Consider the following 13,194-nt stretch of genomic DNA (forward strand, 5'->3'; position numbering starts at 1 on the left):
AAAATGACCTCTGATGTGTCCAGTCCCCCTGTGGTATTGGGGTCAGTGTTTGCATCCTCCTCATTCCCCTGAATACTCTGCGGTAATAATGGGTTGAGAAATGGGTTATATGATTTCCATACAGGGAGTTTGGATGAGTTGACTAGAGAGAGTTTGATCAGTGCTGAAAGTGTCATCTGACTCTAGTGTAAGAGACAGTCATATGCTATTTGGCTGCTTCTGCTCACTTCGAATTATTCACAAGCAGTGTGAAATCACTAACCTCTTCCTCCCTGAGTAAAGTGTCTCCTGATTGTCCAGTCCAACACTGAGATGGCGCTCTTGGGTCAACTATGTGGCCATGCTTGCTTCATTGTTGCTCTCAGTTTCTGTATGACAGAGTCACAGTGAATATGTTCCTTCCTGTTATATAATTGATTTGCAATACCAAATGAATCGATGTATTTATCAAAAGGGGTGGGTTCAATCAGACTTTCTTCTTTCATTCCTTTCTTCTCCTCATCGCTCCATGCTCCCGTTCCAATAACATCAGAGACTCTCCGATGTTTCAACACCAGATCCTTCCACTGTTCCCATGTCCCACTCTAACCTCCTTCCTGTCTCTTCTATGTTTCTGTGTCTTCCTCTGTTTGGAAATTCTCCTTTTCCATCTGCTCTCCTTCTTTCTCGTTACACTGGCGCTATCTTTAGGCTCCATAGATATTTCAAACTCAGTCTCTTCGATGCCCAACTTTTCTTCTTTTCCCAATATGACCTCTTCTCCCTCATCATAAGGTAACGATATCTACGCATCTTACTCTCTCCATGTTCTTCCTCCTCATGTCTACCTCTAGGATTCCTGCGAGTTGAACCCATCTTTCTTCTCCTGGATTCTGATTGAGCACTTTTGTCATGACCCAAAGAGCTGTCTGAGGGTTGATGTAAAAAGCAGGTAATATCCTCACTTTGTTCAGGTTCATAGCTTTCTACATGGTCTGGTTGTCTAAAATGAGTTATATTTGCCAGACAAATATTTTCCTCAACTATCAGATCAACAAAGTTCTCATCTTCATCTCTTTGGTGCAATGTTTCCTGATTGCCTGGACCAGTAGAGTTAATATCATCTTGCAATTCTGACTCATTTACAACAGGTTCAAGTTTCTCTTCACCTTCTCCACTTTGGAGGATTATTGTGTTATTGAATGACTCAAACTCTTCTGTGTTGGTTAAAGTGTCTGACTCAAGGGATTGATCTAATGAATGCCTAGAGCTGAGAAATGTGGAGGACTCCACCTCGGCATGCTCACTTTCCTGCCTCCTCTCTTCCTCTTTCTTCAACTCCTCTGTTATTGGTTCAGCAGGGAATCCATGAACAACTTGCAACGCAAGGTCTAGGGGCAGATGCAAGAGTGATTTGGTTCCAAGAGTATCTTGAAGCAATTCACTGCTATAACTAGCYACAGCTTCACTACTAGGTTCAATATCCTCACCAACTTCCTCTTTACATCTGTCATCCGGTTGGTCGAGTGTGTTAGAAGCAAACAAAAGACACKCAGTGTCCGTTTCACTTTCTTTTGGACCCAGGAGCTCTTCTGTGTTGCTGTAGGACCAGGATTCCACAACTGCAATGGATGCCTGAAGTTGTAGGGATTTTTCTGCGTCTCCAGTKTTGGTGTCTTGTTTCTCCCCAAAGTCTGTCTCCTCTGGTTTTCTTTTATTCTGACGAGTAGACCCCATTTTCCTTCTCTTCCCTGCAGTGTCAAGTGATTTTAGAAGATATGGGTTTACAGGTTGAGACAGATGTGACTCTGTGACGTCATTTAATGGTGGATTATTTATTTCTGTGTGTTGTTGTGTTATTGTTGATAAGTTATCTGATGAGACAAGGTCCGTTTGGAGTATCACTGAAACTGAATCAGCCCCAACTTCAACTACTTTCCTTTCCTTTGACAACATTTGGGACCCATCATCATCTTTGTTAGTCTCATGTTCCTCTTGATTCTGACGGGGTTGACGTGATGATCCCATTCTCACTTTTCTTGACTTCTTGCCAGACATGGTTCTTCAAAGTCCCTCCTATATCACGACACAGACAGCAGATTGTTAATCACTAAACCCCGCTGTAATTAAAAGGCTTCCGAGTATTATATGCTCCTTGCATTTTTTACACAATAAAATGACTCACTGTGAAGGCACCACTAAAAGAATGTTGGCAAGACTAGACCTTTTATAAGACGCAGTCCAGCTATTTTTGAACTTTTTCTGTTGAAAAACAATATCCCACATATAAATACAGTAATGTACACACACTTTAGGGTAAAAAAATGGTTTTGAGCAAAAGTGTTTTATAGACACAAGTTCAAACTTCATGCAGTAGGCCAGGTTTCCCCAATAGGTGGCCCGTGGGTCGAATTGATTTTATTTGCACGCCAAGTTGTCTGAGCAACAAAACAAAAAAAGGAAATGAGCTCAAAGTGATTTTAATTTAGGAAATATGTTCCCAAGTATTCCCACGCATAAATAGAAATCATATGTGATTGTATCCAAATGTAATCAATGTTTGAAATTATTCTGTTTTTGTCAAATAGTATATCTGTTTGGGATTCTTGTGGTCAATTTGCAGTGCACAAATGATTTATAACTGTTACTAGGTTTCCATCCAACATTTTTATGCAAGTAAAGTACGTCAGATAAAAAATGTCATTACAGGCCTGATGGAAACATAATTTTTTTCCCGGTAAACTTTACCTGCTGGGGCGGCAGGTAGCCTAGTGGTTAGTGTTGGGCCAGTAACTGAAAGGTTGCTAGATCGAGTCCCCTAGCTGACAAGGTAAAAATCTGTAGTTCTGCCCCTGAACAACCCACTGTTCCTAGGCCGTCATTGTAAATAAGAATTTGTTCTTAACTGACTTGCCTAGTTAAATAAATGTTGACGAAACAAACATTTTTTTTGTTATATAGTTCTGCTAATACAGGACTATTAAAGGCCCAGTGCAGTGCTTTTGTGAGAGAGAAAAAAGAAAGAACCCAACTTCCCTCGGCTATGTCACAGGGTGGTGAAAGTGCAAGGTGATGAGCTTGATGCTCCTTTCCAATAAATATCCAGGGTCTTATTCTGAGGGTTTTATTCTGGTGACATGATAATCGATGCTTGGCAGCCGTTTGACAATAAAAAATMATCTCGCTCTATTGTCCATAATGATAATCTCATCATGTTGACTATACTGTATCTGGGCTCTACCCAATCATCAGTAGAGTTGAAAATGGGATGGAAACCCATTTAACTTTTTTTATTTGGTACATGGAAATTGTGCACTACGTCATTGGGCACAGCCTTGTATCTGCAACTAGTCAATTTGATGGAAACACATCTCTTATGGGAAAATATGAATATTGTTTTTATGCGGATTTTTGTATATTCACATGAAAATCTGTCGCCAATTGGATGGAAACCTAGCCTGTAACCAGGTTTCCAGTTGTACCTGTTTGGTCCCGCTCGCTCTTGTGGTTTCTTCACGCACTCTCATTCTAAAGTGGTTCTCGTGCTGGCCTGCCTGGAAGTCACTGAGTCAGCCAACTGAAAACTGAAGAGACCCACCATATAAACGAACTATTTTAAACCTTATCATCACGGTGAGCAAGTTATAAAGCATAGGATATGAAACACTAAGTTAAGCGGAGTGTAATGATTGTGTAATGACCCTGGGTTTAAAAGCGCCGATATCGACTGCCATTCGAGCATTCTTTTGGTGCACAAGTCGATAGCGCGCTGGACTTCGGGCTAGAAGGTCGAGGGTTCGAGGCCGGCTCCCTGCCTGTTTCATTACAATATGTTATTTTTATGATGTTTTGATAGTTTAATTCATTTATAAATGTCCGTTAGCGTAGAAGCTAACGACGGCTAAAGTTAACTCCAGTCAAGCTAGCCTGCCATAGATAAGGCGAAAGGACCATCGAACTTTCTTAAACAAAGTGAAACATCGTTACATGCTGTTTTTAGTGATATTGTAGCGACCCGCACAGACAGCTGTGTGTTATGTGTTAGGCTAGTAGGTGGTTGTGTTGTACTGACCAGTACCCAGTGTTCGCGGGGTCCGACATGTCAATCAACCTGCTATCTGCCAATCACGGGAATGCCTGGAATGTTCTGATGCCGGGCATCCTGGCGGTTGGCGGAGTGGCGTGGAGGGGGGTTGGGCGAGGGATGGAGCATTGGAAGTTAAGACCAGGTTTCGCCTTTGTTTCTCTCTCTTCATCTGGGCTTCACAAGAGAAGGTCACGATTGGCTTGTGGGTTATCTGTCATTTATTTGGCGTGTGCTATCGGCAAACAGTAGCCTGTGTAAAGTTGGTTTAATAAACCGTCAATTCGCAAACTCAAGCCTCTGTCTGGACAATTGTTCATTTATGATCTAGTCAGGTTATTACATTGGTGTCAGAAGTAAAAACGTTGATAAAAGTTAGCCAGCTAGCTAGCTGACTTATGTGGCTAGCTACCGTAGGTGAGAACGGGGGTTGAAAATGCTTCGAGGGAATCCGAAAGTGAAGGTGGAGGTAGGGGACGATTATGGCCAAGGAGGTGCGTGTGCATGGACGTCGGAGGTTCTGGCTGAGGAGATCGCCAGGGCGTCGGAGCGCAGAGGCAGCTTGAGGGAGGACGTTAGAGTGATGGCGGCTGAAGCGGGCATGAGCGCCTCGTCGACTGTGTTTCGCGCGGATTCTGGTGGGCGGRCCGAAGTGGTGACGTCGACGCGGCGGGACGAGGAATCTGGGGCTCAGGATGTAAACAAACATGGCGRCGCCCAGTTCCCGGCTGCGTCCGTATCTGTTAARACCCCGAAGTATTCCGGTAAGGCGGATTGGGAAGCTTTTCATGCTCAGTTTGAACTGTTAGCTCATTTTAGGGGGTGGTCGGATGAAGAAAGGGCACTGCAGTTGGCTTTATGCCTCACGGATGAAGCTCTGGCCTGTTTGATATTGATTAGCCCCGAGGACAGACATGATTATGGTGCTTTAGTGGGAGCACTGAGGAGGCGCTATGGACAGTGTGTACAGCCCGGGCTACTGCGCTCCGAACTAATAACTAGTAATAGACGCAGGCAGCCTGGAGAGCCTCTACGGGTGCTAGCTAATGACATYGAGAGCCTCTCTCGGCGGGCATATGCTCACATGCCCCCCTCCGTGCAGAGCGAGCTAGCACGGGACCAGTTCATACAGGCGCTCTCTCCTACGGAGCTGCGCATACAGACCCAGCTGGCTCATCCTGAGTCATTGCAGATAGCCTTGGAGATGGCTTTGGAGAGGGAGCTGGTGTGGGCTGGGRCTTCAGCTGGGGCTTTGGTGGGGGTGCAGGGAGACACACCCTCTGTGCGAGCTGGGGRGCAGAGCAGCCCGGAGCCGGAAAAGCCTGCWTGGGTGGCYGAAATGACARAACTCATTCGTGCTGTGTCGCTACAGGCGGCAYGAAACACACGCCCTGGTCCCAGGGTCTGCTGGGGTTGTGGCCAGCCAGGCCATCTGCGCCGAAATTGCCCCATGTCCCCCAGAGCTCAGGGAAACGGCTCGGGGTCCGCATAGACCGGGTAGTGCGGACCCCTGGCTTTCTATCCCAACMACCATCTTCTTCAGGAGGAGCCCACCGGCACAGACGGGGAAGCAAGGCTCCACTTCCCCCAGAAGCAGACGAGAGCAAGCGRATGGAGCCTGTTGTTGTGGTGGGCCGGACCTGTGTTGGGGACTTTTGTCATGTCCCTGTCACTGTGGAGAGGGTGCCCTGCTCCGCCCTGGTGGACACTGGGTCCACAGTAACCCTGGTGAGGCCAGATATTGTGCCAGGTTGGACTCAGTGTGAGCCTACAACTGTGCAGCTCCGCACAGTCACAGGTGAGCTGGCACCCATGAAAGGGAAGGGAATAATGACTCTGACAGTAGGGGGCAGGACTGTGCTTCATCCTGTGTGGGTGGCGGCTGTGCAGGACCCTTGTATCCTGGGGTTGGACTTTCTTAGGAGCACAGGCTGCCAGTTAGACCTAAATAGGGGCACACTGAGCTTCCARGGAGGGCCGGAAGTCACCATGGCCCCCCCTAATGTCACATTCACTCAACCCAACAAACCCTTTACTCCAACAGTTAAAGCAGCAGAGACTCATGGCTGCCCCCCCTCCCCCACAGCTGTGTGTGACTTTTCCCCAGCCACCCTGTCACCTACGGCGGTGTGTTACATTCCCCCAGCTACCTCCATGACACAGCCCTCTGTGAGCCCGGGCCGCGCCCAGCTACCCCAGATGGGAGAGGAGAGGACACTGTCTGCAGTGAGGGAGATATGGGGGAGGAACTGTGTTGGTCTTGACCCCGAGCAGCAGGAACGGTTGTGGCAGTTGCTGTTTGAATTCAGAGACAGCTTTGCGCTGAGTGAGGAAGAGGTGGGTCAGACTCATTTGGTGCAGCATGAGATCGACACAGGTGATGCTCGACCCATCAAGATGCGTCCCCGCCGTATCCCGCTGGCACGCCAGGAGGCGGCAGACAAGGCTGTGTTGGAGATGCAGCGGGCAGACTTCATTGAGCCCTCAGACAGCCCCTGGGCGGCGCCAGTCGTCATGGTTCCGAAGAAGGGGGGCAAGCTGAGGTTCTGTGCGGACTACAGGCGGCTGAATGAGGTAACCAGGAAGGACTCATACCCCATACCACGTATCGATGAGTCGCTGGACCTGGTTAGGGGGTCCTCCTGGTTCTCCTCACTAGACCTCCGCAGTGGCTACTGGCAGGTGCCCCTCTCCCCAGAGGCCAGAGCCAAAACTGCGTTCTCCACTAACAGAGGACACTGGCAGTTCAAGGTCCTGTGCTTTGGCCTGTGCAACGCTCCAGCTACTTTTGAGTGTTTGATGGACAGGGTGCTGGATGGCATCCCCAGACAGCAGTGTCTGGTATACCTCGATGACATCCTGGCCCATGGCAGCTCCTTCCAGTCAGCCCTGGGGGCGCTACGGCGTGTGCTGGAGAGGGTGGCTGCCGCAGGTCTGAAGCTCCACCCCGAGAAGTGCCACTTCATGAGGAGAGAGGTGTCCTTCTTGGGCCACCGAGTGGGGAAGGAGGGGATCAGCACCATGGAGGACAAGGTAGGGGCTGTCAGAGACTGGCCCACCCCCACCGACCAGCGTCAGCTGAAGAGCTTCCTGGGCCTGGCCTCGTACTACAGGAGGTTTGTACGGGGCTTCTCAAGCGTTGCTGCTCCACTGAACCGCCTGCTGCCGAAGGACAAGGCTTTCACTTGGACAGTGGAGTGTGAGGAGGCGTTCAACACCCTCAAACGTGCACTGATCGAGGCCCCCGTGCTCGCCTGACCTCACCTTGCCCTTTATCCTGGACACAGACGCGAGCAATGTGGGCATGGGTGGGGTGCTGGCCCAGGTGGGGCCAGAGGGGGAGAGAGTGGTGGCGTACTTCAGCAAAACATTTGACAAACATGAGCGCCGCTACTGTGTCACCCGGCGGGAGCTCTTGGCTGTTGTGGCTTCCGTCAAACACTTCAAGTACTACCTGGGTGGTCTGCCCTTTACTGTAAGGACTGACCACTCTGCTCTCCAGTGGCTCATGTCTTTCAGAGAGCCAGAGGGGCAGGTGGCACGCTGGYTGGAGGAGCTTCAGCCRTATGACTTCACGGTGGTGCACAGGGCAGGGGCACGCCACTCCAACGCCGACGCCATGTCCCGTCGGCCCTGTACTGCAGACGGCTGCCGCCACTGTGAACGGAGAGAGGGACGGGAGAGAGAGTTGTGTGCAGAGGAGGGTGTCTGTGCCACAGTGTGTCAGGCGAGCGGGCCTGTCTGCTGTGAGCTGCAGACTGTCGACGTGGCTGAATGGCGGCAGCAGCAGGGACGGGACACAGACCTACAGCCAGTGCTACAGTGGGTAGAGGCGCAGGTGAGGCCACCATGGGAAGAGGTGACAGCGCTCTCACTCGCGACCAAAGGGTTGTGGTCRAAGTTTGAGAGACTGCGGCTGGTTGATGGCGTGCTACAGTGGGCATGGAAGGAGTCAGCTACGGGAGAGGAGAGGTGGCAGGTGGTGGTCCCAAAAGCATTGCGGGAGGCTGTGCTCCAGAGTACTCATGGGGGGGTGGGGACTGGACACTTTGGGGTCACAAAAACACTGCGCCGTCTCCGTCAGGGCTTCTACTGGGGGCAGCACAAGAGGGATGTGGAGGACTTTTGTCGCCGCTGTGACAACTGCACAGCGAGAAAGGGCCCCCCAGGCCGCTCTCATGCTCAGCTCCAACAGTTCCCAGTGGGGGCTCCCATGGAGAGGGTGGGAGTGGATGTAGTTGGGCCGTTCCCCACCACAGACAGTGGAAACCGCTGGGTGCTCACGGCCATGGACTATTTCACAAAATGGCCCGAGGCCTATGCTCTGCCTGACCAGGAGGCAGAGACCATCGTCGACGCCCTGACAGCGGGGACGTTCAGCAGGTTTGGAGCTGCAGAGTCCATCCACAGCGACCAGGGCAGAAACTTTGAGTCCCGTGTGTTCGCCACCATGTGTGAGAGGCTGGGTATGCACAAGACCCGCACTACTCCTCTCCATCCTCAAAGTGATGGCCTTGTGGAGCGCTTCAACAAAACGCTTGGACAGCAGCTGGCCATCGTCTCTTCCAAACACCAGCGTGACTGGGACAAGCACCTGCCTATGGTCMTCATGGCATGCCGCTCCGCTSTCCAAGACTCCACCTCCTGCACGCCTGCCCTCCTCATGCTGGGGAGAGAGATCTGCACCCCTGCGGAGATGGCGTTTGGTCGGCCCCTGGATAGCCCTCATGTTCCCCCGGGGCCGGAGTATGCCCGGAGACTCCAGGACCGCCTGGAGACAGCCCACACCTTCGCCAGAGAGCAGCTGGTGAGGCAGAAGAGGAACTATGACGTGCACACCCGGGGAAGGCACTTTGTGGCTGGGGAGCTGGTCTGGGTCTACAGGAAAAAAGGCAGATGCCCCAAGTTGGACAGTCACTGGGTGGGACCCTGCAGTGTCCTGGAGAGGGTAGGGGAGGTTGTTTACCGGGTGCAGCTTCCCTTCCCAGGGGGAGGAAGGTGGCACTGCACCGGGACAGGTTAGCCCCATACAGAGGGGCCTCTTCTCCCCAAACCCCAGGAACCCCCACAATTCCCCTCTCTGGCAATGACATTCTCCAGGCACCCACCCCCAGGTGCCGCAGACAAGGCTCCAGACAGCCCACTCCCCCTGTCTCCCCCCCTGTGTCACCGCGTGGTTCCCCAGAGCCACGGACTGTATTACCCGTTCCTGCTTCCTTGTCCCCCATATCCCTGCCTTCATCCCCTGGTTCCCAGAGGGGCACTCTGCGACCATCACGGCCACGCAGGCAAAGGAGACCTCCGGGTCGCTTCAGAGACTTTGTTTGTTCCCTCGGGGACGAGGGACTTTGTGGTGGTGGGGCTGTGTAGCGACCCGCACAGACAGCTGTGTGTTATGTGTTAGGCTAGTAGGTGGTTGTGTTGTACTGACCAGTACCCAGTGTTCGCGGGGTCCGACATGTCAATCAACCTGCTATCTGCCAATCACGGGAATGCCTGGAATGTTCTGATGCCGGGCATCCTGGCGGTTGGCGGAGTGGCGTGGAGGGGGGTTGGGCAGGGGGATGGAGCATTGGAAGTTAAGACCAGGTTTCGCCTTTGTTCTCTCTCTTACGTCTGGGCTTCACAAGAGAAGGTCACGATTGGCTTGTGGGTTATCTGTCATTTATTTGGCGTGTGCTACGGCCCAAACAGTAGCCTGTGTAAAGTTGGTTTAATAAACCGTCAATTCGCAAACTCAAGCCTCTGTCTGGACAATTGTTCATTTATGATCTAGTCAGGTCATTACAATATGTTGAGAATTACATGATGAAAATGTATCTTTGAGATATTATGGTAATTCATACCTTTTTACAAATCGTTTTTTTTAGTATTTCGTCTATTTAGAATTGTATAAGAGTAGCCAAATTCGTTGAATGAGAGAGCCAACTGAAAACTAAAAAAGAGAGAAGCACCACATAAAACTATTTTAAATCTTCAGGGCAGTTCCAGCGTTATGGATTTGACATTAGGACACAAAACAGAATTGACTTATCAGGCATACATTTAAATGTTAATGTGTATATTTGTAAATCCCTATAGGCCAGGGGAAATGTAGACACAATTACAAAACTAATACCACTGTGACGTAAAGGAACAACAAAACTTACAAATATTAATAGCCACTTTGAAAGTAAGGCATAGGTACACAAAAACAACGATGAAAATATAAAAATTGTCATACAAAAACAATGAAAATATAAAAATTGACATATGTACTCTAGAGAGGAAAATGTACCGTTATGGATGTGACGCTGTGCAAAATAAGTATTTATATATTCGAGATTTCTTCACCAAACATCATCATAATACTTTTGTTTTCTTTTGAAAATGCAGTGTACCTCAAAGAACCAAGAAATCACCAGTATCTTGAATGGTTATTGCATAGGCTATCAAAGTTAACTCGTGGGTCCCGTCTTAACCAACCATAAGTGCACAAATGTGCAAAAAAAATGCATTTGCAATTCTTTATTTGAAAAACTTGAAAAACAAATTAGAGCGCTGCATACCTCAACAATTACAGAAATATTTGCACTTTCATAATTACACCAAAGGAAAATGTTGTTATGGATGTGACATTTTGCGTTATGGATGTGACAGGGTCCCAAAAGACAGACAGCAAATTATGACACTGCACTACATTTCAAATGTACAATGTTTTAGTAATTTCATTCTAGACTGATGTTTTATTCAAAATATTAAACGTTATTTTCAATCACCTACTGAGTAACAGAATAAACATACAAAAACTAAATTCAAAGTACATTTTTTATAAACTCTTGCTTTGTATTAATCTCACACCCTTTAATCTGCCAGCACAGGCTCAATGAAATGGTACCTCCTCCTCCTGTTGTCCACAAAAGGACACAGGGACTGGACAATTTGAATTTAAGACCTTTATTATGTCATGTGATCACATGCAATACTCCAGTTAGCAGAACAATGTATGATTGCAGTTCATATGAGAACATGAGGACACCCGAAATAGATCCCACACACAGATAAAGATTGCCCGCTAGCTTGTTTGCTAACATAAACACACTTCGGAAGCATTAATAAGGTCATGAACATTTTATCATGATCGCGTTATGCAGTGATGCTAACTAGTGAGTCATTGATCATGTTATGAAGTGTCCGTAACGGTCACATCCGATACGCTTAGAATGAGTACTGACAAAGAGAGAAAGGAAACCAATTATACATCACCTAAGCCCTTGATGAAAGTTAGCTTTGCACAGAAAGTTTGCATACAATCATACTCGAAATGGGTCCACAATAACAATCTTTCCTCAAAAACGCTACGGATGTGACACTGCCTGTCCAAATCAGATTCTATCTTCTCTAGATTGTAGAATTCTATACTAGCACTCAATGTACAAAAATGATATTGTTTCATTAACCTTCCGACTTGGTCAGAAACACAGGGGGACAGATGTGAGTACCAAAAGTTCTGTGAGCCGTAGCCAAAAGCAATGAAATCTGGATGACTAAAAATACCTATTTTGAGACTTTGTATACTACTTTGTAGTAACAATAACATTCCACTTGTCAAATATAAAGGCCAAATGTAGTCTTTACCTCAAAATACACACTTTCAAGGTAAATATGAAAGTAGTTTTTTCAGGTTGACCTTACTATGGAACTGCACTTCAAGGTTTCAGATTTCCTTCATTCTTCTCACCTTACCCTATCCAGCTCCCATGTATGTTGTGGTTTTTCACTATGAGCTAAAGAGGTTTAAGAAGGTATTAGGCCTACGCTTTGCAATTGCAGAGCTAGTAGTCAATGTTGTCCATAAATGAGATTTTTGGTCACTTTACCTGAAAAAAAGTGGGGCACAGACCACCATAATACATTGTAAACAACTACCATGCTTTCATGTTTCACTACAATGCTGCTAGTACAAAACAATGGTATTTTTTCCCCATTGTACTACCATGGTACATTTTTGTAAGGGAGGAAAGCCTCCCCACTTGTGCCATTTCATGAGGATACCTGGATTACATGATGTCCACAAAAGCTATGGAGAATATACAACATTTACATTAAATGCACCAATTAAGTCAGAGGAGTTATCAATGTAAGTGATGCAAACAAAGGTTTGCAACAACACCATTTTAAACACCTCTGTCTGATTCATTTCCTGTTTCCATATGAAAACCCACAGAGTATCACACAGAACATGACACTTATCAGAATGTATTTTTTTAAATGTTCAAGAAACTAATTTCTGAAGTTACTCGGTACCTCCCCCAATTCTCAATMAAATCTCGCTTTTTAAAGGTGATTTTTTTTTATTTAACCAATAAAAGTATGTGCTAGTTTGTTGCTGAAACCATGTCATTACAAATTATATGTATTAGGAATTGTAATGCATCAGTCTTGTAGTAAATATGCATGTGTAGATATATTTATAAAACCCCAATAAAAATATATTTAAAGAAGAAACCATTTCATTACTGTAATATCTAATATTGTGCAGATTCCAATACAATACACAAACCCTTGACATATGCCTTGCTCTAACCATAATACAAAATGTATGTACTCACCTCCAGAGTCCACTTGTGACAAACTTTCATATAAAATGTTCAGGAAACCGTTTACCTCCTCCCAATACACTGTATGATGTCAAGTGCTGGCTAGAATTATAGCATGTCATGTTTCATTCTTCTAAAACATTTTCCTATTTCTGCAACCGTGACCAAAGACTTCCTGTGTGACCAAAGACTTCCTGTGCAATTAACACCAACCCTTATGTTGAAACAAACTGCGCAAAAATGATCCTTCCTGGAAAATGCTTAACTTACAGCTTTGAGACATCTCTGGTCATGAGAACGTCACTGTAAATATGATATACGGAAGGTAAAACTCAACAATAAAAAATCTTTACCAACAACATAACTGTTGCTACCTGGGTTTGTGCAACCAATATTGTGATGTACAGTGCCTTCACACCCCTTTACTTTTTCCATGTATTGTGTTACAGCTTGAATTTGAAATGTAGATGTGTCACTGGCCTACACACAAATACACTACACACAAAACGTGCATCTTGTTTGCAATAACACACTAAAGTAAAAGTGCCAAAA

At 47.1% G+C, this 13,194-nt stretch overlaps 2 protein-coding genes across 2 annotated transcripts in view; both read right to left on the reverse strand.

Moving 5' to 3' along the window:
• The window catches only part of LOC111970299 (haloacid dehalogenase-like hydrolase domain containing 3), a 354,076-nt gene that overhangs the window by 41,106 nt on the left and 299,776 nt on the right, over positions 1 to 13,194 (reverse strand). The window lies entirely within an intron of this gene.
• On the reverse strand, positions 78 to 12,743 carry LOC111970704 (uncharacterized). The gene is made up of 2 exons (XM_023997481.2): positions 12,655 to 12,743; positions 78 to 2,055 (listed from the first exon to the last, which is right to left on the reverse strand). The coding sequence occupies exon 2, from the start codon at positions 2,035 to 2,037 to the stop codon at positions 670 to 672; it is 1,368 nt and encodes a 455-aa protein (XP_023853249.2). The 5' UTR covers positions 2,038 to 2,055; positions 12,655 to 12,743; the 3' UTR covers positions 78 to 669.

The sequence above is a fragment of the Salvelinus sp. IW2-2015 genome, linkage group LG11 (assembly GCF_002910315.2).
Source record: "Salvelinus sp. IW2-2015 linkage group LG11, ASM291031v2, whole genome shotgun sequence".
Lineage (NCBI taxonomy): Eukaryota > Metazoa > Chordata > Actinopteri > Salmoniformes > Salmonidae > Salvelinus > Salvelinus sp. IW2-2015.